The 22,762-nt window shown below is 61.3% G+C and overlaps 8 protein-coding genes across 8 annotated transcripts; 2 read left to right on the forward strand and 6 right to left on the reverse strand.

Annotated features, from left to right (window-relative positions):
- Positions 1 to 842: 842 nt before the first annotated feature.
- On the reverse strand, positions 843 to 3,318 carry SPRG_18881 (AGC protein kinase; the record flags this gene model as incomplete). Its single annotated transcript, XM_012338705.1, has 2 exons — positions 843 to 1,577; positions 1,621 to 3,318. The coding sequence occupies 2 exons, from the start codon at positions 3,316 to 3,318 to the stop codon at positions 843 to 845; spliced, it is 2,433 nt and encodes an 810-aa protein (XP_012194095.1).
- Positions 3,319 to 4,566: 1,248 nt separating this feature from the next.
- SPRG_18882 (hypothetical protein) lies at positions 4,567 to 6,167 on the reverse strand (the record flags this gene model as incomplete). Its single annotated transcript, XM_012338706.1, has 6 exons — positions 4,567 to 4,755; positions 4,850 to 5,095; positions 5,152 to 5,259; positions 5,311 to 5,525; positions 5,572 to 5,956; positions 6,003 to 6,167. The coding sequence occupies 6 exons, from the start codon at positions 6,165 to 6,167 to the stop codon at positions 4,567 to 4,569; spliced, it is 1,308 nt and encodes a 435-aa protein (XP_012194096.1).
- A 590-nt stretch (positions 6,168 to 6,757) lies between these two features.
- On the forward strand, positions 6,758 to 8,969 carry SPRG_18883 (hypothetical protein; the record flags this gene model as incomplete). The annotated part of the gene is made up of 4 exons (XM_012338707.1): positions 6,758 to 7,306; positions 7,361 to 7,480; positions 7,531 to 7,725; positions 7,776 to 8,969. The coding sequence occupies 4 exons, from the start codon at positions 6,758 to 6,760 to the stop codon at positions 8,967 to 8,969; spliced, it is 2,058 nt and encodes a 685-aa protein (XP_012194097.1).
- Positions 8,970 to 9,074: 105 nt separating this feature from the next.
- Positions 9,075 to 12,891, reverse strand: SPRG_18884 (hypothetical protein; the record flags this gene model as incomplete). The annotated part of the gene is made up of 20 exons (XM_012338708.1): positions 9,075 to 9,251; positions 9,305 to 9,343; positions 9,399 to 9,529; positions 9,577 to 9,885; positions 9,931 to 10,112; positions 10,160 to 10,230; positions 10,276 to 10,551; positions 10,603 to 10,764; positions 10,820 to 10,883; positions 10,932 to 11,029; positions 11,077 to 11,133; positions 11,184 to 11,249; positions 11,299 to 11,409; positions 11,461 to 11,496; positions 11,546 to 11,632; positions 11,677 to 11,779; positions 11,830 to 11,892; positions 11,940 to 12,043; positions 12,088 to 12,114; positions 12,157 to 12,891. 20 exons carry the CDS (start codon positions 12,889 to 12,891, stop codon positions 9,075 to 9,077), a joined length of 2,898 nt encoding a protein of 965 aa, XP_012194098.1.
- Positions 12,892 to 13,153: 262 nt separating this feature from the next.
- On the reverse strand, positions 13,154 to 15,182 carry SPRG_18885 (hypothetical protein; the record flags this gene model as incomplete). The annotated part of the gene is made up of 5 exons (XM_012338709.1): positions 13,154 to 13,767; positions 13,813 to 14,847; positions 14,898 to 14,979; positions 15,026 to 15,080; positions 15,157 to 15,182. The coding sequence occupies 5 exons, from the start codon at positions 15,180 to 15,182 to the stop codon at positions 13,154 to 13,156; spliced, it is 1,812 nt and encodes a 603-aa protein (XP_012194099.1).
- A 444-nt stretch (positions 15,183 to 15,626) lies between these two features.
- Positions 15,627 to 17,217, forward strand: SPRG_18886 (hypothetical protein; the record flags this gene model as incomplete). Its single annotated transcript, XM_012338710.1, has 2 exons — positions 15,627 to 15,754; positions 15,789 to 17,217. The coding sequence occupies 2 exons, from the start codon at positions 15,627 to 15,629 to the stop codon at positions 17,215 to 17,217; spliced, it is 1,557 nt and encodes a 518-aa protein (XP_012194100.1).
- A 398-nt stretch (positions 17,218 to 17,615) lies between these two features.
- SPRG_18887 (hypothetical protein) lies at positions 17,616 to 19,232 on the reverse strand (the record flags this gene model as incomplete). Its single annotated transcript, XM_012338711.1, has 1 exon — positions 17,616 to 19,232. The coding sequence occupies one exon, from the start codon at positions 19,230 to 19,232 to the stop codon at positions 17,616 to 17,618; it is 1,617 nt and encodes a 538-aa protein (XP_012194101.1).
- A 461-nt stretch (positions 19,233 to 19,693) lies between these two features.
- Positions 19,694 to 20,314, reverse strand: SPRG_18888 (hypothetical protein; the record flags this gene model as incomplete). Its single annotated transcript, XM_012338712.1, has 1 exon — positions 19,694 to 20,314. One exon carries the CDS (start codon positions 20,312 to 20,314, stop codon positions 19,694 to 19,696), a length of 621 nt encoding a protein of 206 aa, XP_012194102.1.
- Positions 20,315 to 22,762: the final 2,448 nt, after the last annotated feature.

A 22,762-nucleotide genomic window follows, 5' to 3' on the forward strand; every position in this document is an offset into this window, starting at 1 on the left:
CGTCGACGCCGCTGATGAGCGTAGACGTCCGCACATCCGTGCATACCCCAGCGGAATCCACGCCCCCAGGATCGCCCCCCGCGCACCTCGACGCCGCTGCACGCCCGACGACTCCCGCTCGCCCAGCAACGACGGCACACCCGGCGACTCCTATTGGCGACGATGCTCTCATGGACTCGACGGCTCCCGTGTCGTCCATGCATCCAGCAACACCTGCGGCAAGCGAGCATGATCCACCCACGAGACCCGCAAGTGCTACCGACGCTGACATCCCAGTGGTCTCAAGACCACCAACAGACACCCCCGTGGCCTCGAGACCGGCCACCGCCGCAGACACCGACATTCCAGTGGTCTCCGATCCCCCAACGGCCACCAACACCAACGTCCCAGTGGTCCCAGGACCACCAGCGACCACAGAGACCGAAGCCATGGTAGTCGCAGAACCCCCAGCAGCCGCCGACAGCAATGCCTCAGCGATGTCAACAACGGCCTCCAGCCCCGACGCTCCAATCGTCTTTGAATCTCCAGTCTTGTTACGACCTCCAACGACCAATGACGAACCCGCGGCCACGTCGGGAGAGGGCGGAGACCAGGTTGCCGATGCGCTCGTGCACGAGTACGTCGACGACCAGACGCTGCCACCAGGGTGGACCGCCATCCGACACGGCGAGCACATTTACTACGAGGAGCTGTCGACCGGCACGCAGACGTGGACGCACCCGACTGCCAGTCTCGCGCTCTAGTGCAATATTTCACAAACTAAAATGACTTATTTCAGAAAAAAGGTCTAAATACGATTAGTCACTTTGTCACACACCACACGGGATATCTACACAAGGGGCCTACAGTTCCGGCGTCGTCGGCATCGCGTTGACCGCGAGGAGCGACTCGGTGAGGCTGCCAGAGTCCGACGACGACACGGGCGACGCGCCGGCGTGGTCGTCGCCTTCGTCCGAGGCCACGATCGTGCTGCTCGAGTTGTTGCGGCTCAGGTCGTCGCTCGTCATCGGTCGGAGCAGATGGATGTCAAAGTCCGGGTCGGCCTTCCGGTCCAACGGCAGCACAAAGTGATCGTGCGCGTCGTCGTCGTCCATGTCGAGACCGTTGGCGGCGACGTCAAGGTGGTTGTAGTTGAAGTCGCCAAAGAGGTCTGTGGTTGTGCCGACCGAGCCGCGCACCGACGTCGGCGTATCACACGCGACCTCGTTCGCGTGCATGTACGTGTCAAAGACGTCCACCGTGACGTACTCCTTGGCGTACGTCTTCATGAGGAGCGCTTGGTCGGCCGAGAAGGTCGCTTGGCGCGCAAACACACGCGGCCAGTCGACGGACGCGAACCACGGGTGGCGCTTGATCTCGTCGACGCCGTCGGGGCCGCAGCCGAGGCGGTCTTCGGGCTTCTTTTGCAAGAGGCCTTGGACAAAGCTCTTTGCGTCCGCCGAGAAGCGGTCCGAGAAGGGCACTTCAAAGGTCATAATCTTCTCCTTGATGAGTTTGTTGTTCTTGGCGTTGAACGGCGTGCGGCCGTCAATCATCTCGAACACCATGACGCCAAGGGCCCACCAGTCGATCGCACGCTAGACACGAAATTATCAACTTGATACTTGATGGCGTCTGTACCGTGTACGGCTTGTTGGTCAAAATGTCGGGCGCCATCATCTGGTACGTGCCGACAAACGTCGACGTGCGCTCGTCGGCCTTGACGTTCTCCTTCGACATGCCAAAGTCCGTGAGCGCGACGTGGCCCTCCGAGTCGCAGAGCACGTTCTCGAGCTTCAGGTCGCGGTAGATGATGTCGTTGGCGTGCAAGTGGCCGAGTGCGAGCGTCACCTCGGCCGCATACAAGCGTGCTCGCTCCTCGGTGAAGTGGCGTACGATGCGCATTTGGTCCAAGAGGTTGCCGCCCGGGTAGTAGTGCGAGAGCAGGTACAGCTTGGCGTCGTTCTGGAACGCATAGCAGAGCGTCGCGATGAACGGGTGCTTGATGCGGTCGAGGATCCGGCGCTCGGCGTTCGTGGCTTCGACGAGGCCGCGCGCGACGACGAGACGCTTCTTGATCGACTTCATGGCGTAAAAGCTGCCTTCGTCCGCGCCGTTCTTCTTGCGCACGAGCTTGACGCGGCCACAGGCGCCGCGACCGATAAACTTGACAATCTCAAAGTCCGAGAGGCAGAGATCGTCGACCTTGTCCGGGTGGATGAAGATCGAGCAACGGTCGATGAGGTCGGCGTCGTTCATTTGCGTGAGCGACGCCGGCGCGCTCGAAGCGCTCGCCTTCTTGCGCGGGTCGATGAGGCACGGGAGCAATTGGCACATTTTGCAGACGCCCCAAAGACCAAAGGTTGGTGCTTGCTTGTCCTCGCAGCAGTTGGCGCAGTACTTGACCTCGCACCATGCGCACTGCATTTTGCGCGTGAGGAGCCCCATCTTGCGGTGGCACAAGCCGCACCCGCCCCACTTGTTCTTGTCGCTGGGCGTAAACTTGGTGATCCCACTGGCCTGGCCGCAGCGCGCGGCAAAGACGCCAAAGACCGACGTCATGACCGCGCGCAGCGCCCAGCCGCCCGACGACCCGAGCACGTTGGACGGAATCGCGCCCGCCGAGACGCAAATGCAGCCGTGACGACGCTCCGTCGACGTGATCTGCCCACCCGCCGGCGTCTCGATCGACAAGAGCCAGGCGACCGCGCGCCGCGACAACATGCGCCGCGCAAAGTACGTGTCCGAGTCGCCGACGTAGTGGCTCGGCTCAATGAGCGCGAGCGCGCGCAGTCGGTGCTGCATGCCGCCGCGGCCATTGTCGTGGTTGAGGAGCTGCATGACGTTTTGGCACCCGCGCGAGAAGGCGAGGATGAAGAGGTCGCAGTCGTACGGCTTCACAAAGTAGTCCCAGACCGTGCCCACATGCTGCTTCGAGTGGCACGCCTGCGCCGCAGGGTTCATGATGAGCACGCCGTAGCCCTCGGCGATGGCCTTCCGGAGGTACGAGAGCATCGTGCCGGCCTCTTCGTCGCCGTTCGTGTTCATGCAGATGCTTCGGCTCCAGACACCGGCCTCACGGTATGGCACGATTACGAGCAGGCGCGACGCCTTGCCGTGGTCTTTGGTGTGGAAGACCGTCGCACTCTTGCATTGGCACGGGTGCGCGTCGAAGGCCTCGTCGCTGCCCGTGAAGGGCACGAGCGATTCAATCATGCCGAGCTCCGTGACCATGGTCGAGTGGATTTCGCGAATGATTTCGTCCATGCGGGCCGAGTCGGCGACCGAGTCGCCGGAATACTTGGCGCTCGGGCTGTACTCGAGCTTGAGGCCGCCCATTGGCATTGGCGGCAAGTCATCCGCATCGCCCGACCGCTTGGACGCAAGCAACGAGTGCGTCGACGCCGACGTTGCGGGCTCGGACCGCGCGGGCAGCAGCAGTGGCGGCGGCGGCGGCGGGCCCATGCTGCCGCGACTGTGGCGCGTGCTGCGGCTCAGGCGCTCCGCCGAGAGCGTATGGCTCGTCTCGCTCAGGCGCTTCATGCGGTGGAGGTCGTTGGAGCTTAGCATCTGCGGCGACAGCCCCGACGAGTTCATCGTGGGCGCTGGCAACGCGCTTGAAAACGGGGAATGGGGCCGAGCGCGCGTGCATTTTTTTAGTCTGATCCTGCTCCTTTTTATTTCGCCGTGTCCCGTGCAAAAAAATCCCATCGCATTTGCGTTTAAAAAGACATGCCGTTCCATACATGGATGGAGCTTACAGGCGTTTATGGCGCATTTAAAATGTGGTCGCAAGCATCAGTGTGGCATTCAATTAAATACCTTGTATTTTTAGAACGCGGCCGAGAAGGTACTCCTTGAAGCCCGCGACCGAACGTCACTGGTTTGATATGACCATTTGTATACGAGAGTGAGAGTGAGTACAGCGGGGCACCGAGTATTGCGATTTGGAGCCATCCAGTCCCACTCTCAAAGCGTGTGTTGCGCTGGCACAGCAACATCGTCGGATTGGCTAAAATAAGAACGGATGGGCCAATCCGCATGGAGGAGGCACTGAAATCCCGACATTTCGACCGCTTTGCAGCCAATGCGCGCGCGATTGTCGGCAAAATCACCTTGCGACGCAGGCTCGATTCCCCTTCTGCAAGGTTCAGTGCGGCAGCGACCAGACGCGTGGCCAGCACACCAACGTCGTCTCTCCGCCGTTCAAGACGTGCTGAGCATTAGTGCGATGGGTGATGGACCCCCCAGTCATCTTTTCGGTCTGACACGAGCGCTCGATTCTCTGTCCCGAGAGCCATAGCGTAAACACTGCGTTTCGGCCTGCCGAAATCCACACTTGTGTCGCAGCCCTACCCGACCAAGAAGACGTGCTAGGCATCCGGGGTACATGGTATATGAAGATGTACCGGTGCTTGTACAGTACGAAGGGCAATAAGTACCCAGTACTACGAGGGATGGCCGAGTAGCTTTCCGAACAATCCGAGTGTGAAAAGAAGGCCAAGTCGTCCGCACCCAAGTTGCGGCGTTTGCTTCTCGAACGCAACGACTGGCGACATATCATTAATTGCTACCCGTACTCTTACTCTAGGGGCGCTTGAGTAGCTGCTGCTCCATGCGCAGCTCTTGCTTTAACGCCGTGTTCTCTGCCGCCAAATGCGTGCGCGCGGCGTCGATGGCTTGTACCTTTTGCGCGAGCGCTGCGTGCGTCGCGCGCGCAACGGCCTCCATCTGTTCCTTGGCGGCGGCGGCGGTCGCCATGCGCTCCTCGAGCACCTAGTACGATGAATATGATGGACGGCGCATAAGACCACCCGCTACAGATGGAGTGCGCGGGAGGTGTGTTGCCGCAGGACCTGCACACACATACTTGGGTCTGCTGCTGCAAGCGACGAACGAGTTCTTCGAGCTCTGTCTTGGAGGCACCCATGGCGCTGAGCGCCGCTTTGGCCTCGTCATGGGCACTCTTGGCGCGACTAATGTCAGCCTCGTAGTTGAACTTCAACTGCTCCGCCCGCTGCGCGTCAAGCTGCGTGAGTAGCTGCGTCTCGACCAACTGTCGTGTCTTTTCTCCCAGAGCTTCCTTCAAACTTGCAATCTTCTCGTGGGCCTTCTCCTAGAAAGAAGCATGATTCGGACGATGTGGGAGTAGGAAGCTCAAGTAGCGTGTACATCTGATGCTTTCCACGCGGCCTTGTCGAGGTCAAAGAGCTGCCGAACATGCAACAGCTCCTGTTCCAGGCACTTGATCGTTCCTGCGTGCGCTGTCGTGGCCTGCACCTAGATTTACGCTGGTATGAGCCAGTGCTGAAACGCAGATCGGCGATCTACCAAGTCTGCGTTGCCTTTGGCGACGAGCTGCTGCGCCGCTGCGACGTCATGGCGCAGTGCCGACGCGAGCTTCTTCGATTCTCGCAGCGCTGCAGTGGCGGCCTTGCCGTGGTTGCGCAGCGTGAGCAAGTGGCGACAGGACTCCTGGAGCGCTACTTCTTTCTTGGCCCGGAGCATGCGCTCCTCCTGCAGCGCCTTGGATTGCTTCTCGAACTCTACACGCCGCTCGTTCCATGTACGATACATCGAAGGGTACGCTACCTTTGTCTTTGAGGTGGAGCATCCGCGTCAGGTTGATGTTGGTCACTTGGCACTCGCGCAACTGCTGCTGCACGCTACTGAGCGCGCTTGCATGCTTTGCCTCGAGATCCCGGCGCTGCGCGTCCAACGCCGCCGTCAGCGCCGAGGCACGGTCCAGCTCTGCTGTATGTCGCTGGGTCTCCGCCGTCTGCTGTGCTGCTGCTTTGGCGTCGCGAAGGAGCCGTTCGTGATCGACAAGCGGCACATGTGTCGCGACGAGGTGCTCCATTGCCGTCTTCATCTCGAGCAGCTGCGCTTGGTGCGTCGACTCCTGCCGCAGCATGAGCTCTTCGTACTTGGAGCGCAAGCTATCGCAAAAGACCTCTGCCCGCTTCTCTCGGTCTTCCTACAACGCCATGCGTTGGAGCGTGAATTGCTTTCAACGTTTGTACGAGGGTTTGCTGGCAGCGCCGCCGCTCGTCGACGAGTTGATCGGTGTAGAGCGCTTTGGTGGCCTCGACTTCGATTGCGCACTGCTCAGCCATCTGCGCCTTGATCTGCGTGACGACATACTCGGACGAGAGATCGCGAGCGTGAGGCACCTTGGCGGCACGCATGGCGCCGAGCAGTTACACGCGACGGCTTGGACGGGGCGCCTCCCAATCAACGTCGCCTCCGAACTTTCGTCACCGGTTCTGCACTTAATTCAGCGACGGGTCAAGCACGAGCCAATTACCGTTCGTACGTATACAATTTCTACTGTGCAACTACATCTGGACCATGTCGCTTGCGCGAAAGCTGGCGCGTCTCAGAAGGCACCGCGCGGATCTCACCAACTTCAAGTTGAAGTTGAAGTGGCAAATGGACATGGGGAGTACAAGAGCGTCCGACCCATGAAAGTACAGTACGGTGCGGCAAGGATCAAAGCACCGCGGACGACGACCTCGTCTCGACGCCGTGGGCGCGGCGCCAGATAATATCGAACCCGGTCAGAGGCGGTCGCCGCTTCTATCTTTTGGTACAAATTCCAAGTACACTGGATCCAGCCTCTTTAAACGCATGCGATGGTCCGTTTCACTGCTTCTTTCCCCTCCATCAATGGATATCCCGACGCCCTTGTGTATCTTGAAGAGGTGTATCTTGTTGAAGGGTCACACGGGCTTAGCTTTCCAAAGATCGGGCCTGTGTCATTCCAAGATCTTCCGCCATGATCGGAGCCGTCGCACGAGGCGCCGCCTGCTGCCGGTGCCCCAGTGGCGCCGCCGTCGCCTGCGCAGACTGCGACCTCGTCTACTGCGCCGACTGCGCCGAGGCGCGCCACCGCAAGGGGTCGTTTCAGCGCCATAATGTCACGAGCCTCCTCAACGCCCCGACGTGCGATGAGTGCACGGCGGCGCCCGCAACGACGGCCTGCCCGGCGTGCGAGCTTCAGTACTGCGACCCGTGCGCCAAGGACGTCCACCGCAACGGAAAGCTCCAGGCCCATCTCGAACTGCTCACGCCTTGCAGCAAAGAAGCGGGAAACCAGTCGCCGGTGATGCTGTCGCCGCCCCCGCCGCCATTTTTGAGCCCTTTTTCTGCGGCGTCGTCGTCAACGGACTCGCCTTTCATGCAACAGCGGAAGCGCTGGTCCATGTCGTCCGACTCGATGACCGGTGACGACACGGATCCGGACGTCGACCCGTGGACCAATTGGCGCGTTTTCGGCAACAACGACCCGCGTCTCTCCGACACCACGCCGCTTCCCGCCGCGACGGTACACTATAGAACGCAAATGCCAAGACGCTCATGCAAAGCAAAATGTGTCTAGTGGACGAACCCGGCGTCGGACGCCATGTCGACGTCCAGCGACGAGGATGCCAAGCCGAGTTCGATTTCCGATGCGTTCAAGACGCTTGCCCTCACGCACTCGTCATCGTCGCTCTCCTCGGTGAGCTCTCCAAGCGCCCCGACAGCTCGACTCACGATTTAATGTCCTAGGTCTCGGACGAGCCGGAGAAGCCAATGCGCTCTCGTCTCGTGTCGTGGGAGACGGCCAACGGCACGTACTCGCAGAACGAACTCGAAGATCTTTTCTCCGCGTTGACGAGCCGCTCGCCGACACGCCACGTCAGCGTGCGCAGCAGCGGGCCTTTCTCAACCACGCAGTGCGCCAGCGTCTACCAGACGATGCAGGTACGACGCCTTCAAGCCGCTCGACCATGGGCTCATGCCATCTTGAACAGAGTCACGGGGACGTCGCCAACTGCAACACGGCCATGGCAACGCACGGTGTGCTGCTGTACACGTTTTACGAGCTCAAGTCGGCGACGCAAGCCGTGAACAAGGCGTCGCCGATGTATGTCGTCGACTACTGCGTGCTGTATGACCACCCGACGCCAAAGACGCACGCAACCGTTGAAATTGCGTTTGCCCCGGGGTACGACCGCGGCGTCGTCTCGTCCGAGGAGCTGCACTTGATCTGCAGCACGCTCGGCGACGTCGTGACCGTGACGGAGCCGTCCCGCGGCCACTTCCTCGTCGAGTTCAATGACGCGCGCGTCGTCGTCCGGGCCGTGGGTCTCCTCAGCGAGAAGGGAAATCTTGGCGGCCATGTTTTTACGGCCGTGCGCGCGCCCGCGTCGCCCAGCGAGCTCAAGGCGATTGGCCACTGCCAGCTCGCGTCGCAGCGCCATGTGCCGGCGGTCGCCAACCCCGCGCACAGCCCCGAAAAGGTGGTGTTTGCAGCAACTGGCAGCATGCCGATTCCCAGCAGGAACCACCAGTTGGTGGGCATTTGGGCCGACCCGCCGATGCCGCCGCCGTCGCCGCCGACGGACGAGTTCAGCCTTGGCATCGACCGCGTCTACGCGGGCACGGACAAGCGCACGACGCTCATGATCCGCAACATCCCCAACAAGTACACTCAAGCCATGCTGCTCGCCGAAATCAACGCGCGCCACGCGGGCACGTACGACTTTTTCTACCTCCCGATCGACTTCAAGAACAAGTGCAACATGGGCTACGCGTTCGTCAACTTTATGGAGACCGCGACGATCGGGCCCTTCTACGAAGCGTTCAACGGCCAGCGCTGGCCAAACTTCAACAGCGACAAGGTCTGCGCGATCTCGTACGCGCGGCTCCAGGGCAAGGCCGCGATGATCGCGCGATTCCAGAACTCGAGCCTCCTCGAGAAGCACGAGTCGTACCGGCCGCTCGTCTTCAAGAGTTCGGGCCCCAACAAGGGCGCGTTGGAGCCCTTTCCGAGCAGTGGAAAGGCCAGGGTCTTCAAGCCGCCGTACCCGCCAATGCAGATGCACCACCACCACCCGCACGGCGACGCGACCGTCTACTACCACCAGAGCGGGTACCACCACCCCCACCCGTACCCAGTCATGTACCACCGCGCGCACGAGTACAAGCCGCCCGAGTACTCGTAAACCTTGTTGCTGTCGCGGGGAAACCTAGTTTTGTATTCTAGCCCTTTATACCACCTTGTGCAGTTTTGCCACACCCCTAACTTTGTCTTCGTCTTCGTATTGCGACTAAGTGGCGCGCGTCTTTTCCGTGCTGCTACCTGGAGCTTTGTGCAGTGCTTTGGCCGGAGACTGCGTCCCAGGTCCTTTGAGCGCAACGCTGCGGCAGCGCTGCGCAAAGTTGAGCGAGCAAAGCGACTCCCACGCGTTCCAGGCCACGGGACTCACGTTCACAAACATGAGCACCTACACCACGACAATGCGCCACGTCATCCGGATATAAGATCGTATTTATGTACCTTGGAGTTGCCGCTCAAAGATTCTTGGAGCAAAAACGTCTATGCCAGAAGAGGAGACCATTATCGCACGGGAAGACCGACCACATCGACGTACAAGCTTCGAGTTGCGGTACGGCACGTGCTTGCTATGGCTGCCAAGCGCCGCAATGACGTCACCGAGCGACGACAATGACCGGTTGATGTGCTGGGCTTCTTTTAAGCGCTGGCCACTCGCCGCTGTCTTGCCTAGTGCCACATGCCGTTTACAAAAGAAGTGGGAGCGTGATTTGTACTGATGCGCTCCGAGCCCGCGAGGTCAATCAGGTGGAGCTTGGAGATTGCGCGCTTCCCGTCGGCCTTCTGAACGCTCGTGATGGTGATCGAGAGCACGAGGTGGGACCGGCTGCTGTGCTCGTTGAAGTCGTGGCCGCCCACACTCCGGTGCGAGTGGCCGAGCCGCATGAGGTCCTCGACATCCCGCGTCGACGCGACTTCGACCTCCATGAGGTTGTCGACGAACGCACCGTGCTTGCCCATGCGCACTTCGAGCGTCTTGCGCTCGTCGCCCGTCGACGTGTCGTCCAAGAGATCCACGATCGTCTCTGCAACAGAACGTTCCAGCATCAGCGCAACAAACAGGCGTGTACCGTTGTAGACCTCGAGGATGCTCAGCTTCATGTCGCACTCCATCGTCCCCGCGCTGAGCCGGTCGTCGCGGACGCGGAAGAGCTCTTGCATGGCGCGAAAATTGACGCCGCGGTCCGAGTCGGGGCCCTCCATTGTGTGCGTCTTGCCCGATCCGGTCTGGCCGTACGCAAAGATGCAGACACTAATGTCCATGTTCCTCATCGTTGGATTCTCGAGCGCAACTCGTACTTGAAGCCGTCCATGGCACTCACAACGAGCGCCTTCGTTTGCTCAAAGACATCGGTTTGCGAGCTCGACGGCTACGAGCGTGACGGATTCAAACAACGAAAGAATGGGAACGGTACCGTAAACACGTGGTCAAACTCGAAAATATGCTTTTGGCCCTCGCCAACGACCAAGTCGAGCGCTTGCGTGTCGTTGGGGCGGAAGAAAACGGCCTCGGACGCCGCGTCGCTCTGCAGTTCAACGGGCTGGATCGGTCGGACGCGGCAAAACACCCGGATGTTGCCGCCGAGCTCCATGACCTTGTTGTGCAGCTGTCGGCGCGCCTTCATCTCTTGCGCATACAAAAGCGCGAGCTGGTCCTTCTCCGCGATTGCCGCTTGCACTTGCGCTGCAGCCTACACCACTCGTGTTTCGTATGCTGCTGCAAGTAGACGCCGACGACGTACGGTGCGCGCCGCTTCGTCCGCGCCGGCTTGTCTGGCCGCCGAGAGTTTGGTGTCGAGCGACGACTGCGACGCGGCGAGGTCCTCCGTCAGTGACTTCAACTGGGCTTCACTGGCGGCAACGGACGCTTCCAGTTGTTTGCACTTGGTTTTGTACTTGGTTACCTACCCAGCGCAATCTCCGTTGGCACATGTCGGAACTTGGAAACTAAATAGATACATGGGCCTGAAGCATCTGAACCTCCTTTGCGCTTTCGGTCGCTTTGACGTCGGCGGCTTGAAGGCTACCATATGGAACGTGACGACCCAGCAACACGGAATTGAATCCGTACGCAGCCGTTGCCGTCTTCTTCTCCGACTCGAGAACGCCGAGCAGTTTGGTAACATTCGCTTTCTCAGTCGCGATTGCTGCAGTGGCCGTGGCCAAGGCCTACCGTGCGTTGAGAGCCACCGCACCGCTCAAGCGTGTTGGCGTACAGTTTGGTGCTGGAGCTCGAGTGCTTGGATCTTGGCCTCGTTCGCGGCCAGCGCTGCCTAACCACGGTGTCTCGTCGTGGGTGCTGCTGACAAGACATCCAGAGTACCGTGCTCGTATCGGCCAGCGCTGAGGTGTGCTGCTCCGCGTGCATGGCTGCCGCGTCCTTGAGCGACTAGAGCCCACATGCATGTGCATCATGATCGATGATCGGGTCGGCAAACCTGAATCTCTGCCGCCGTCGACGCCGTGAGTGCATCCAGCTCTTGCTGTAGCGCGTCCCGAGCGTCCGTGAGATTGGCCAGCTTGCGTTCGTACCGCTTGAGCTCGTCTTTCTAGTGTCGCAAGAAGCTATAGCCATGCAATTCCCGAGAAATTGAGGCTACGTGGTCACTGCCCGCCTCGAGCTCCTTCACGCGCATCTACGTCAGCAGCAATTTGCGTCACGCGATTGACAACAATAGAACGTACGCTGAGCGTTGTCACTTGCTGCCGAAGCTCTTGGTTCTCTTGTGCGACCTTGGACTTGCTTAGCTCGAGCTCCGCCGTGACCACAACCTAGAAAGCATCACAGCCATTGCCTTGGCTTATAAACGATGTACGATTTGCTGCTTGGCCGTGCGCAGCGCTTCGTCCAAGTCGGCGACGGCCACTTGGTTGGCGCCCGAGGTCTCGACCAGCTGCGCTTCCCGCGCCGTCGCCACCCTACGCCAAATAGCGTGTCCGCTTGGGAGCTACCAATGCAGCAAAAGTACGCCAGGGCGGCGGCGGTCGTTTCCTGCGCTGAGGCCAGCCCGTCTGCCCGTGCCTGGGCAGCTCTGCATGCGCGCCAGCATCAGCATCAACGGAAGCAAGCGATACATACGCGAGATCTGTGTCCTTCTGGGCGATCGTGGCCTTGAGCGCGCATATCTCGGCATGGAGCTTCTCGAGGAGCTCGCGGTGCTCGTCCGGCGACGGCAGCGCTACCTACAGAGCGCTACGCAAGCGAATTCGATGCACGTGCGTAGTACACTGCTCTTTTTGCGCTGCAGTGGCACCTACCACCCATGAGCTTGCATTTCCAGGGATCAATCATGCACCTGCGCATTCTCGTCCAACTCCACGTCGCTCTCGGAATAGTCGTGGTACGACGACTCGAGGTTGGCGTGGGAACTCGCTGGCGACGTCGCGTCGTAGCCCCAGCTCGACTGGCTCGCGTACGGCCACGTGGTTTCGTCTGGCGGCGGCGCGAGCATCTGGTGCTTGAGTGCGACCACGTCAACGGGCTCGCCGCTGTGCTGCCGCCGGCGAATCTCCTGGAAGAGCGCTATGTAGTCGCGATCCGAGGGATGCTCCCATCGGCTTTCGCCCGTATGGTCGTTGTAGTAGTACGGCGCGCCCTCGGACGTCATGACCTGGTGCCATCCTGCTGGCACAGGCGCGACAAGCGACTCTTTCGCGATCCAGAGAAAGTCCGCGTCAAAGTCCGGATCCATCCCGAGGTAGCGCGCATGCTCCTTGACGCCTTCGAGGAAGAGGTGCGGGTCGAGGCCTTCGACGCCGTGGTCGTAGCTACCCATTGACGACGTGGGCGACAGCGGCGCAGCGTCGACACCGTCAAAGGCCAGCCCGAGGAGGCTCAGGCCGGCTTGGGTCGCCCGGCGCTGGTCGCCATCCCGGCGCGACGTGAGTGACCCGAGCGGCGACGCCTGCTGGAGATACGTCGGCGCACGCACGGGGCTCATCGAGTTGGCGCGGTGCAAGCGCCGAGACGGCGACGATGCGTCGCTCCATGCGACGCTCGTGCTGACCGCTCGTGGCGTTCGCTGCGCCATGACCTGCAACTGCTTCTCTCTCTAATCGCACGCAACTGACCGTTACGGGACCGCGCAACCCTTTTTTGCACCGACACATTGTGCAACCTTGGAGAAATAAAGCACCAACGAGGTACTTACGTGCCCGATGTATTAGCCAGCGTCCGTCAAAGGGCAATCCAGCAAACGACTAGCAGACCGCAAGTCGTCCGTCCCATGCTCGACCCCGGCACCGAAGTGTAGTAGAGCAGTGTACAATTCTCTTGTCTTCGTTTGTGTTAACTTATTCCACGGGCTCGACCTCGAGGCGGATTTCGCCGTCGACTTCCAAGTGCGTGGTCATGTCGCAGAGGAGTCGCTGGCGGGAGATGCCAATGACGCGCCCGATGGCTTGCTCGCCGGCCGTCGGGATGAGCTTGAAGACCATCGTCATCTCGATGTCGACGACGGTTTGGCCGTCGAGGAGCTGGATCGCGACGTCGACAGGCGACACGTCACTCATCTCGGGGCAGAGGCAGTAGTGGGCACTCGATAACAAGTAGTGCACCGCATCAAGGACGTCGCCGCCGCCCGTCGTTCGGCTGCTGTAGATGAGCAGCTGCCGCGCACACGCGAGCGCGTCCATTTCCGAGCTTTTCCGGTGGCTCGACGCGTGTTGGAGGAGCTCGATCGCGAGCTCCGAGAGCATGTCTTCAAAGCACGAGCTCGCGTAGAGGCGGCCGTTGATGCGCAGCACATCGCGCTGGATGTCCTTGAGCGCTTGCGCAAAGTTCGAGCACTTGAGCCGCCGCGCGCGCAGCGATGCGTCCTGCGCCTCCAAGTGCACGTGGAGCCACTTGAGCGGCACGCGAAGGCGTAGCGTCGGCGTCAGCGCCAAGCGTGCCGCGCCGTCCTCGCCTATTCCAACCTCCGATGCTACACGTGCGTTGGAAGCGCGCGCACCTGTGAGCCGGAGTAGCTGGAGGTACTCGGGCGCGGTCGCCGTCGACAGCTTGGCCTGGAGCCGCACGAGGTGCTGCTGGGCTTCGATCGTAATTGCGCGAACCCACGCGTCGGTCTCGGCCTTGGACGCAACGTCGACGACTTGCCGAAGGACGCCATGCGCGTCAAAGAGAGCGAACGTGTGCCGCGCGCACTCGGGCGCGCCCGGGCGCACGCTCCATCCCGCCAGGGCGAACTCCGTGTGCGGCGCATACTCGCGCTGGATGCGCTGGCCGATGACGTCGTCTGGCGCGTCGCTGCGCCCCGCGTTCGCCAGCGCAAACATGTACTTCTTGGCGGCCTCGGGCGACGGGAAGAACGAGAGCTTTGCGGCCCAAAGCACGGCCCAGCACCGCTGCTTGGTGCGCCAGAGCGCGCCCCACTTGCCGCAGTCGACGTAGCCGTGCATCGCCACGTCGATGCCTGGCTGCAACAAGATCGGCCGGCGGTCCGTGCGTCGTAGCAGCGACAGCAACGTCGAGGCCGACTCTTTGAGGATCGGCGACGAGCCCTGGTGGCTGCGCAAGTGCAAGTACAAGAGCCGGAGCTCGTGCTGCAACACGAGTGCGTTCTCTGTAAGCTGCAGCGCCGCGTGCAGCATGAGATCGTGGTGCGAGATGCGCGTGTTGTGCTCGATCTCGAGGGTTGTCAGGTTGAGCGTCGTCGCGAGCCCGTTCGCCTCGATGCGCCCGAGGTGCGCCTTGCGCCAACGCTCACGGTCGCCTGCATCCGGTAGCTCGAACGACGCGGACTCTTCCATCGCGTTGTTGCTGTCATTGTTGCTGATGCCGTCGTCGGCGACCAGTGGCACGAGCTGGTCGAGGAGCCCGAGGTCGTCATGGACGGCGTCGTCATGTGGGTAGAGGCTAAGGTCGACCATCGACGTCGTCGCGTCGAGGCACACCGTTATGGCCTCGCTGGCTGGTGCCTCGACCTCCAGCGTCAAGAGATCGCCGTCGGCGAGAATGTCACCGACCACCTTGCCGCCGTCCAAATCTATGCAGGCACAAGCCATGAGGGGAGGTGACGGAGCATGCAAGACCGACGTTGGTGCGTGCGCCAATGGTACAGCTCCGCAGGCTTTGAGGCCGACGAGAGCTCTTGTATATGGTCAAAGACGACTCGCAGCTACGAAAGAAGTTGGCGGCGACGCGCGAGGGGCCGCGGTCGTTACCTGGTGTGTTGCGAGACACTGGAAGCGGTAGACCGCGTCGTTGGAGAGCAGGACCCTACGCATACAGGATGCTATCAGATCTGCGCTAGACACGACCGCCGTCGCCATCATCGACGTCGTCGCCAGGCTACCTGAAGGAGACCGCTTGGTTCATCATGGCAGACTGTGCCATCGCGACTCGCCGATATCGAATAATCTATTAAAGATTCGTTTTAGCCCAGCAGAAACGTCCGGATACGTATACATCGGCATATGCCATGCTTGAATCGTATTTTCGGCACCTCTGCCTTGATGGCCGATGCATGGGTCACACTTCGTAGTAGGTTCTTTCACGATACCCTAGTGCACCAGAGCGCGCTAAGATGCATATTGAAAGGCAGCCTTGGATCATGCCACGACTGTTTCCATCCGACAAGTGTCCCTCGAGTCGCTGGAACCTGTCCCGCCTTTTTCTGCGCTGCGCGCGGCAAATCACCATCAGCATATGCCGTATTTACGTTCTATTCGCGGCATCTTGGAGGTCATGTGCCATAAATAATCGAGCATTTAGCGGCTTATGCCGAATCCGCCCAGATCGACTCAAGTGGTCCATACATCGAAAATGGCGTTTTCGTTCGGAGCGAGTGGAGCGAGCGCGGCGCCGGCCTCGGGCGGCTTCTCTTTTGGGGGTGCCTCGGCAGCCCCTGCATCGACGGGCTTCAGCTTCGGCGGCAGCACGCCCGCAGCGACGTCTGCGGCGCCGGCTTCGACGGGCGGCTTTCAGCTTTGGCGGCAGCTCAACACCGACGGCTGCGCCTGCCGCGCCTTCATCCACGGGCTTCAGTTTTGGCGGCAGCGCGACACCGGCGGCCGCGCCAGCCTCGACAGGCTTCAGTTTCGGTGGCGCCAGCGCCACCCCCGCGCCAGCCTCGACAGGCTTCAGCTTTGGCGGCAACAACGCAAGCTCGACGACACCTGCACCCGCCTCGACGAGCTTTAGCTTTGGTGGCGCATCATCAACGCCCGCTGCCGCGCCGGCCTCGACAGGGTTCAGCTTTGGAAACACGGCCGCTACACCATCGACGTCGACCTTTAGCTTTGGTAGCACGCCGACCGCAGCGCCGAGCCTCGGATTTGGTGCTGCTCCAGGCAACACGAAGGCCATCAGCCTCGATACGCGCTTTGAGGACCTCCCAGCCGACGTGCAGAAGCAGCTCATCGAGTTTGGTACGTTCGTGAAAGAGCAGAGCCGCGAAGAGGCGTCGATCCGCGCCGTCTCTTCGGCCAAGCTCACGCAGCTGAAGGAAAGTACGACGCACCTTGAGCAGGCGGCGCTTGTGCTCCAGAACATCCATGCGCGCCAGTCGAAGAACATTGGCGCGCTCAAGACGGACGTGAAGGACCTCGTGGCGCAGGCCGAGAGCGCTGACCAGACCCACTTGCACATGACGAGCGAGACGGGCATCCAGCGCCATGAGCCAATGCCGTCGCCGTACTACTGGTCGCTCGTTCAGCACTTTGAGAGCCGCCTCGCGACGCTCAAGAGCCAAATGACGGACGTGCACAGCCAGCTCCAAGGCGCCAAGCACGAAGACGTGTCCATGGACGCCAACGAAGCGAGCACTGCACACGTGACGCCCCGCATGCTCCAGGAGACGTTGCAGAGCCAAAACGAAGCGTTTATGCGCGCGGCGGCCCGGGTCGCAGACGTCCACGAGCGCGCCGATACGCTCCGCGACCAGTATTTATCCCGGCAGCAGGCGGCGCCCCACGGCTTTGGCCTCGCGCGCAACCCGTTTGAAGCCGCGGACCGTGTCCAAGCCGAAGAAGAGCGCCGGATCGTCGACCGGATTCGGCTCAGCGCGGCGCAGTCGACGCTGCCCGCGTCCTCGTCCACAGCTATGACGACGGCGACGACGGCAGCATCAACCGCTGCTGCGCCGGCGACGTCGTTCTCGTTTGGCGCTGCCACGACGCCCGCCCCGGCGGCTGCACCCGCGACCGGTGGCTTTTCGTTTGGTGCTGGTGCGGCCACGCCCGCCGCCCCTAGCGCCTTTGGCACGAGCGCGTTTGGGGCTTCGACCACCGGCGCCGTGCCGTCGCTCACCAAATCAGTGAGCTTCTCGGGCCTGGGGACGCCGCAGGTGACGCCGGACGCCGGTGCATTTGGCGCCAACAAGTCGGCCCGTCGCCCAAAGACCAAGAAGCGGTAATTGGCATAATAATTCTTGGTCCGATGTTTGTCGGTGCTTTCATGTTCAAGCACAACTCTCGACGCAAACCCAACGCGCTCAAACCACCTGGGCCATGTCGAGTGACCAGCAAGCCCGCAAACGCGGGATGGATGACGGAGGTTGAAGCAGACTCGATACCCTTCAAATGCTGCATCGAATGGGACAGCGCAGCAAGTGGCTCGACCCGTTGTTTGAGGAACTAGGGACTTTCTTGTGACTGGCAGAGGCAAGAGCAACGGCGAGCTTCGTAGCTACACAACGCATTGGCTGGGTGTGTGCGCGAGTGGGTATCGATCGTATCGGGCTCATGGTGTATTATATCATAGGTGCTACAAGAGATCGATGCACTGGGAAAGACGCGTGGTCGTTGCCAGCAATCAAAGATGCGCGGTCGGACTACCGCATGGCACGAGGTCCGTGCACCGCAGTCGTCGCTTGGCCACGGCGTAGGTTCCTATCCAGGCCACGACGGCAAGGAGGAGCCACGAGTAGGCGAAGAGAAGCGTCTTGGTGAGTCCCGGTGTATCTAAAACGCAGGCGGGGTCGAGGGCCAACGCGCCGTCGGGAAGCACAACGCTGCCGCAGCGAGGCGCCCAGCGGTCTTTGAGCGCGCCAAGGACGATTGGCGACGGCACATCGCCGAGCACGTGCAGCACCAACGTGTTCAGTCCCATGGCGAACCCTCTGCGCGCGCGCGAGACGCTGAGGAGAATCACCAAGGTGGTCGCTGCCTGGGCCGCAAAGAGGGCAAAGAGGCCGAGGGCTTGTAGAAGAAAGAAAGCCCACGGCGTGGCGAGATACGCCATGGACACGAAGAGACATACGGTGCCGACGGCGAGGAAAGCGAGCATCTGCGTCGCGGCCATGTAGACACGATAGGGCGCGTCGTCGGGTCGGGTGCGGCAGCTGCGGTCGAGGAGAATGCCGCCGATGGGCGATCCGAGCACCCCGGTGACGACCACGAGCGCGCCAAAGACGGTGGGTGCCGTCGCAGCATCCAAGAGGCCATAGCCAATGAGGATCGACGGCGCGAAGGCGCCGAGGCCCGCGATCGTAAACGCAAAGGCTGCGAGGCCGAGACTCGCGCTCACGAAGAGCAGGTCGTGTACGATCGCAAGCACTTCTGCGCAGAGCGGCGGCGGAGCTGTTCCATGTGTTTCTTGCAAAAGAAGCCCGTCGTCCTCGTCGCCGTCGACTTCGATGGCTTCGGCACTCGCAGGACTGGCGTCTGAGCGCCGCGGTGTCAGCTCCGTGTCTGTGACGTCCGCGGTGACGCCCGAGTCGTCATCGTCGTCGTCATCGTCGTCATGATGGCACTTGGGAACGATGGCCCGGAGCGGGTGGTTAAACTCGGGCGGGATCCACGCCCAGCACATGTAGGCGAGCGGCAGCATCGCGATGCCGAGGGCGTAGAACGCGACGTCCCACCCGAGCGTCTGCGCCATGATCGAGCCATACGAGTACCCGATCGCAGTGCCGGCGGGCATACCGGCGTAGAAGCAGCCGAGCCAGAGGGTCCGGCGGCTACGCGGTGCGAATTCGTCAATGAAGGCCGGCGTCGTGGCGTGGAACGACGACTCGCCGATGCCCGAGAAGAGGCGGCCGACGAGCAGGAGGAGGAAGCTGTCGCACGGCTTGGCCAGGCCGCACAAGAGAAGGGCGCCCACCCAGACAAAGAGCCCGATGGCTGCGAGCACGAACGGCCGGTGGGTCATGGAGAGGTACCCAAAGATGCAGATCGAGATCGAGTACGATGCGATAAAGGCCGACGCTAATAGACCGACGTAGACGCTGACGTGGGATGGGGCGACGCCATACGATGCTTGGACGAACGCTTGAAACTCGATCGGCGCGCCGGGAATGACACCGCGATCGATAAAGTTGAGCAAGTTGATCGCGCAGAGCAGACCAAACACATGCGTAGCGCGCATTGTACTGCGTGGTCGCGCCGGCTGCAAGAGTGGCTCGGCGAGGTCCAGTGCTGCTGCACTCATCGCTTAACCTTACTGGCAACAAGGGTTATTGACCCTTGCTCGCGACAAGATCGCGACAGAGTGATGGTCTGTCTGATTTGATGACGCGATCAAAGGTGTACATTGGGGCGACGTCACCAGACACCTCGGCGCCACACGGCAACGCGGTAGCATCAGAGCACGTACCACGGCTGTCCAAGTGGTTTCTTGTTGAAGTATACCAAAGTTGCGGCGCGACGCCAACTGCTCCAGACCACTTTTGCTTCCGACTAAGATCTGGCTTGTGGACGCTGCGGCGGTACTATTGTAGTACTAGTATGCGCTCTCTGGTCTGGACACGGCCGTCTCTGGAGCTCGGCTGCGAAGCAGAGCAGTGACGCCATCGCACGCCATGGGGCGGGACTGGGTAATGGGATGCGCCACGACGACAGTTCACACACAATTACATCATCACAGTTACCGACGAGATGCAAGCGTTGCGGCTAAAGCACCATGTCGAGCGCAGACGTGTGGTGGGCGACGACGCCGAGGAGGCCGCTGCCCATGAGCTGTAGTTGATGGCAGGCGTCGTCGACGGTCGGCGACGGTCGAGCGCTGCACACGACCTTGTTAACGACAAGATCGCGGTACGCCATGCGAAAGCACGTCTCGCGCAGATGCGGAAGGCCGAGCACCGCCAGCGTGCTCTGGGGCGCAAACATGCTCGTCGAGATGCCGAGATGGTTGGCGCAGATGACGTCGAGCGCGTTGTGGCCGTCGTTGCCAGCGATAACGCGGACGTCGGTCGACAGGAAAAGGCCCATGCACTGCGGCAGGTACGTCTGGCACATCGATTGCGTATCGTTCGTCGAGTCGCAGACGACGAAGACGGGGCCCATCGCGCGCGCCTGCGTGAGGAGCGCTACAATGTACGTGTCGAGAACCGCGAGCTGCTGGCGCAGCACCGGGTGCTGGAGCTGGTTCGGATGGATCGCGAGCGTCTGGTGCAGCCACGTCGAGGGGCAGAGAAAGTTGTCCCAGCCAAAGACAAAGGCTGTGCGCGGAGGCGTGCTGGTCGGCGCGATCGTCGCCGGCAACGCCGCCATGTTGGACATCGATAGCATCGTGGGTGGACGTGAGGATCGGCTGTCGACTTTGGAAATGGGCGAAGAGATCGCCAGTTCGACTGGTACCATCACTCTCGACCCGTGGCCCAATGTTGGTGGCCCACCCACTGAAGGTCCAGATCCTGTGCTGCCTCCTGCTAGTGTACTGCGTGCTTGCTGCCTCGTGCGGTCAATGGCACGATGAAGACTAGCGACAGATGCAACAGCCTGAATCTGCTTCCACTGGCTCCTTCCATGCGAGCCGCACGCAATTGCCGCCACGCCCCGTGCTCGACTTGATGCCACTGTCGCCAGATCACAGTTTCCATCAGAGCAATCCTGTCGTCAATCAACGATCCAGGCCGTTGCAGCGTCTGCAGGTCTACGTCAACTTAAAGAATGCCGTGACAAGCGTGTCCGCAGAGTCTGACGCAGAATCCAGTCGTGTTGCTTGCGGTGGTACGTTGAGACCGATGTGTGCCTACTTGAACGAAGGCATCTTGCGAAAAAATCGCGCCACGCCGGTGTCAAGGTCCCGCCAAGCACTGGTGCCGGCAGCAAAGCCACACGAAGCGATGCGCTTGGGGTCATCAATCGCGCGCGCTTCTTGGAGGAGTTTGGCGGCTCGTTGCGCGGGTGGCCTCGCTTGCGCTTGACGTCGGCCGCAGGACGCTGCTATCGATGGCGCACTCGTCGTCAGCGTGGTATGCAGTTCATGGAGTGTACCGGTGCTGCTTGCGTTGCGGGAACCAGCGATCTTTTGCCTTGCTTCTTGGGCTTGGGTGGTTGCGCTGTATTCGAGCGGGAACACGATCGGCGCGTGGCCAGTGTTCCAGGGGGTGGACCCGGTTCGGCAACGACAAGCGGTCGCTTCGGCTTCTATTTGTACTCGTCAGAGCGTCGCATGACGAGCATGGTGCTACCTTGGCCTGCGGCTGGCGGCCTTCAAGGTCAGAAGCCGTCGTCGCCGTGGGCATCCTCTACGTTCGGCGCCCGATTAGACGTAGAGCGCAGCCAAAGACGTACCGCCGTTGTGGTCGGACTGGCTGCTGGTCGCGGCAGCGGATAGGGGGCACCTACGAGCGGAAGGATATCTCTTTCACACGGGCGTGCCCAACCTCGGGCGGCGCAGTGATTACAGCCAGCTGCGCGTGGATCATGGAGGACACTTTCTCATACTTCTAGCCGAAAGCTATGAGCCGCGTACATGCTACGCAAGGCCATACCTCTGGGTTGAGGATGTTGAGACCGCACATCCCGTTGGCCAGCATGGTCTCCCAGTAAAGTTGCTCCAGAGACTTTGGCCAACGCTATCATCGTGGAAAACGATGCACAGCACGACTAGGCAATCGTACCGTGCGTTGAGTAGGCGTCGTAGTCGTTGTTGGTGGCTCGGGTGGCGTGCACTACAACGGAGTACTGTACGCCTCAGGTTCAAGCCGGCAAAATGTGCATACCGGTGGTGATGGCGTCGTCTGGCTCGTGCCGCTGGATCCTTGGCTCGACGATCCCGCGCTCCTGTCTTCTTTGTCGCTCTCTTCGGCACTGGAGCTTGATGGTGACGGCGCATCGACCACCAAGCAGCCGTCGACGCTCGGCCCTGGCGCTTCCAGCAGGCGATAATGCTGGCGCAAGGTGCCCAGGTTGTCGCTCTTCTTGCCCGAGTTGGGCAGCTGGAGCGCCGAGCAAAGATTGCGCAGATCCGAGGTGGACATGTCGAGCAGGTCCGCGTCGCGCATGCTCGTCACTTGCAAGTTCAACCCGGCAAGCAGCAAGATCCCGTTAAAATGACCGACCGGATCCGGATCGTCGGGTTTTGAGCCAATGAAAACGCTCCAAACGCGCTGTGGAGGATCGCCATGCGCGATCTCGCAGCCACGGATAATGGCCGGCGACCACGTCTGATGTCTCGAGAGGTTATATTACAATCGCAGGAGCGTGTCGTTAATGTACTCTTTCAGTTCCCGTGGCGGCATCATCATGTCGGGTGCCTGCTCAAAGAGTTCCTGCAGCCATGTCTCATCGTCCATGGACGCATCGTCGATTGCCGAGAGCGGCGTCGGTTCGGACATGGCAGGTACCATTGCACTGGCATCTCGAACACGGTGGCGCCAGTATGCGCCGCCCCGCCGCGCGGGGTCTCGCAGTTGTCGCCTCCGCATTTCCGAGCTGCGTGGCGAGGGCAGAGCTGTCCCGGGGACGCGGTCTCGGCGCAGTCGACGGCGACACATACGTTGGGTTGCTTGGACAGGAGGGAATGGCGGCAGCAGTAGCGCCCCGAGCGCGCGTTCGATTTGCAGCCCGGCGAGGCGCATCGGTGGCGGCCGCCGTGCGAGACGCAGAGCTGGCGGGCGTACACTTGGTTGCGGCAGTCGTGGATCCGGCACACGGCGCGGCTTCGGTGGGCGACGCACTTGACCGAGTTGGGGCGCGGCGGCAGCGCGCAGCCTTCAAAGATGCAGCAGT

This window comes from Saprolegnia parasitica (genome assembly GCF_000151545.1).
Source record: "Saprolegnia parasitica CBS 223.65 unplaced genomic scaffold supercont2.1, whole genome shotgun sequence".
NCBI classification, from domain to species: domain Eukaryota; phylum Oomycota; class Saprolegniomycetes; order Saprolegniales; family Saprolegniaceae; genus Saprolegnia; species Saprolegnia parasitica.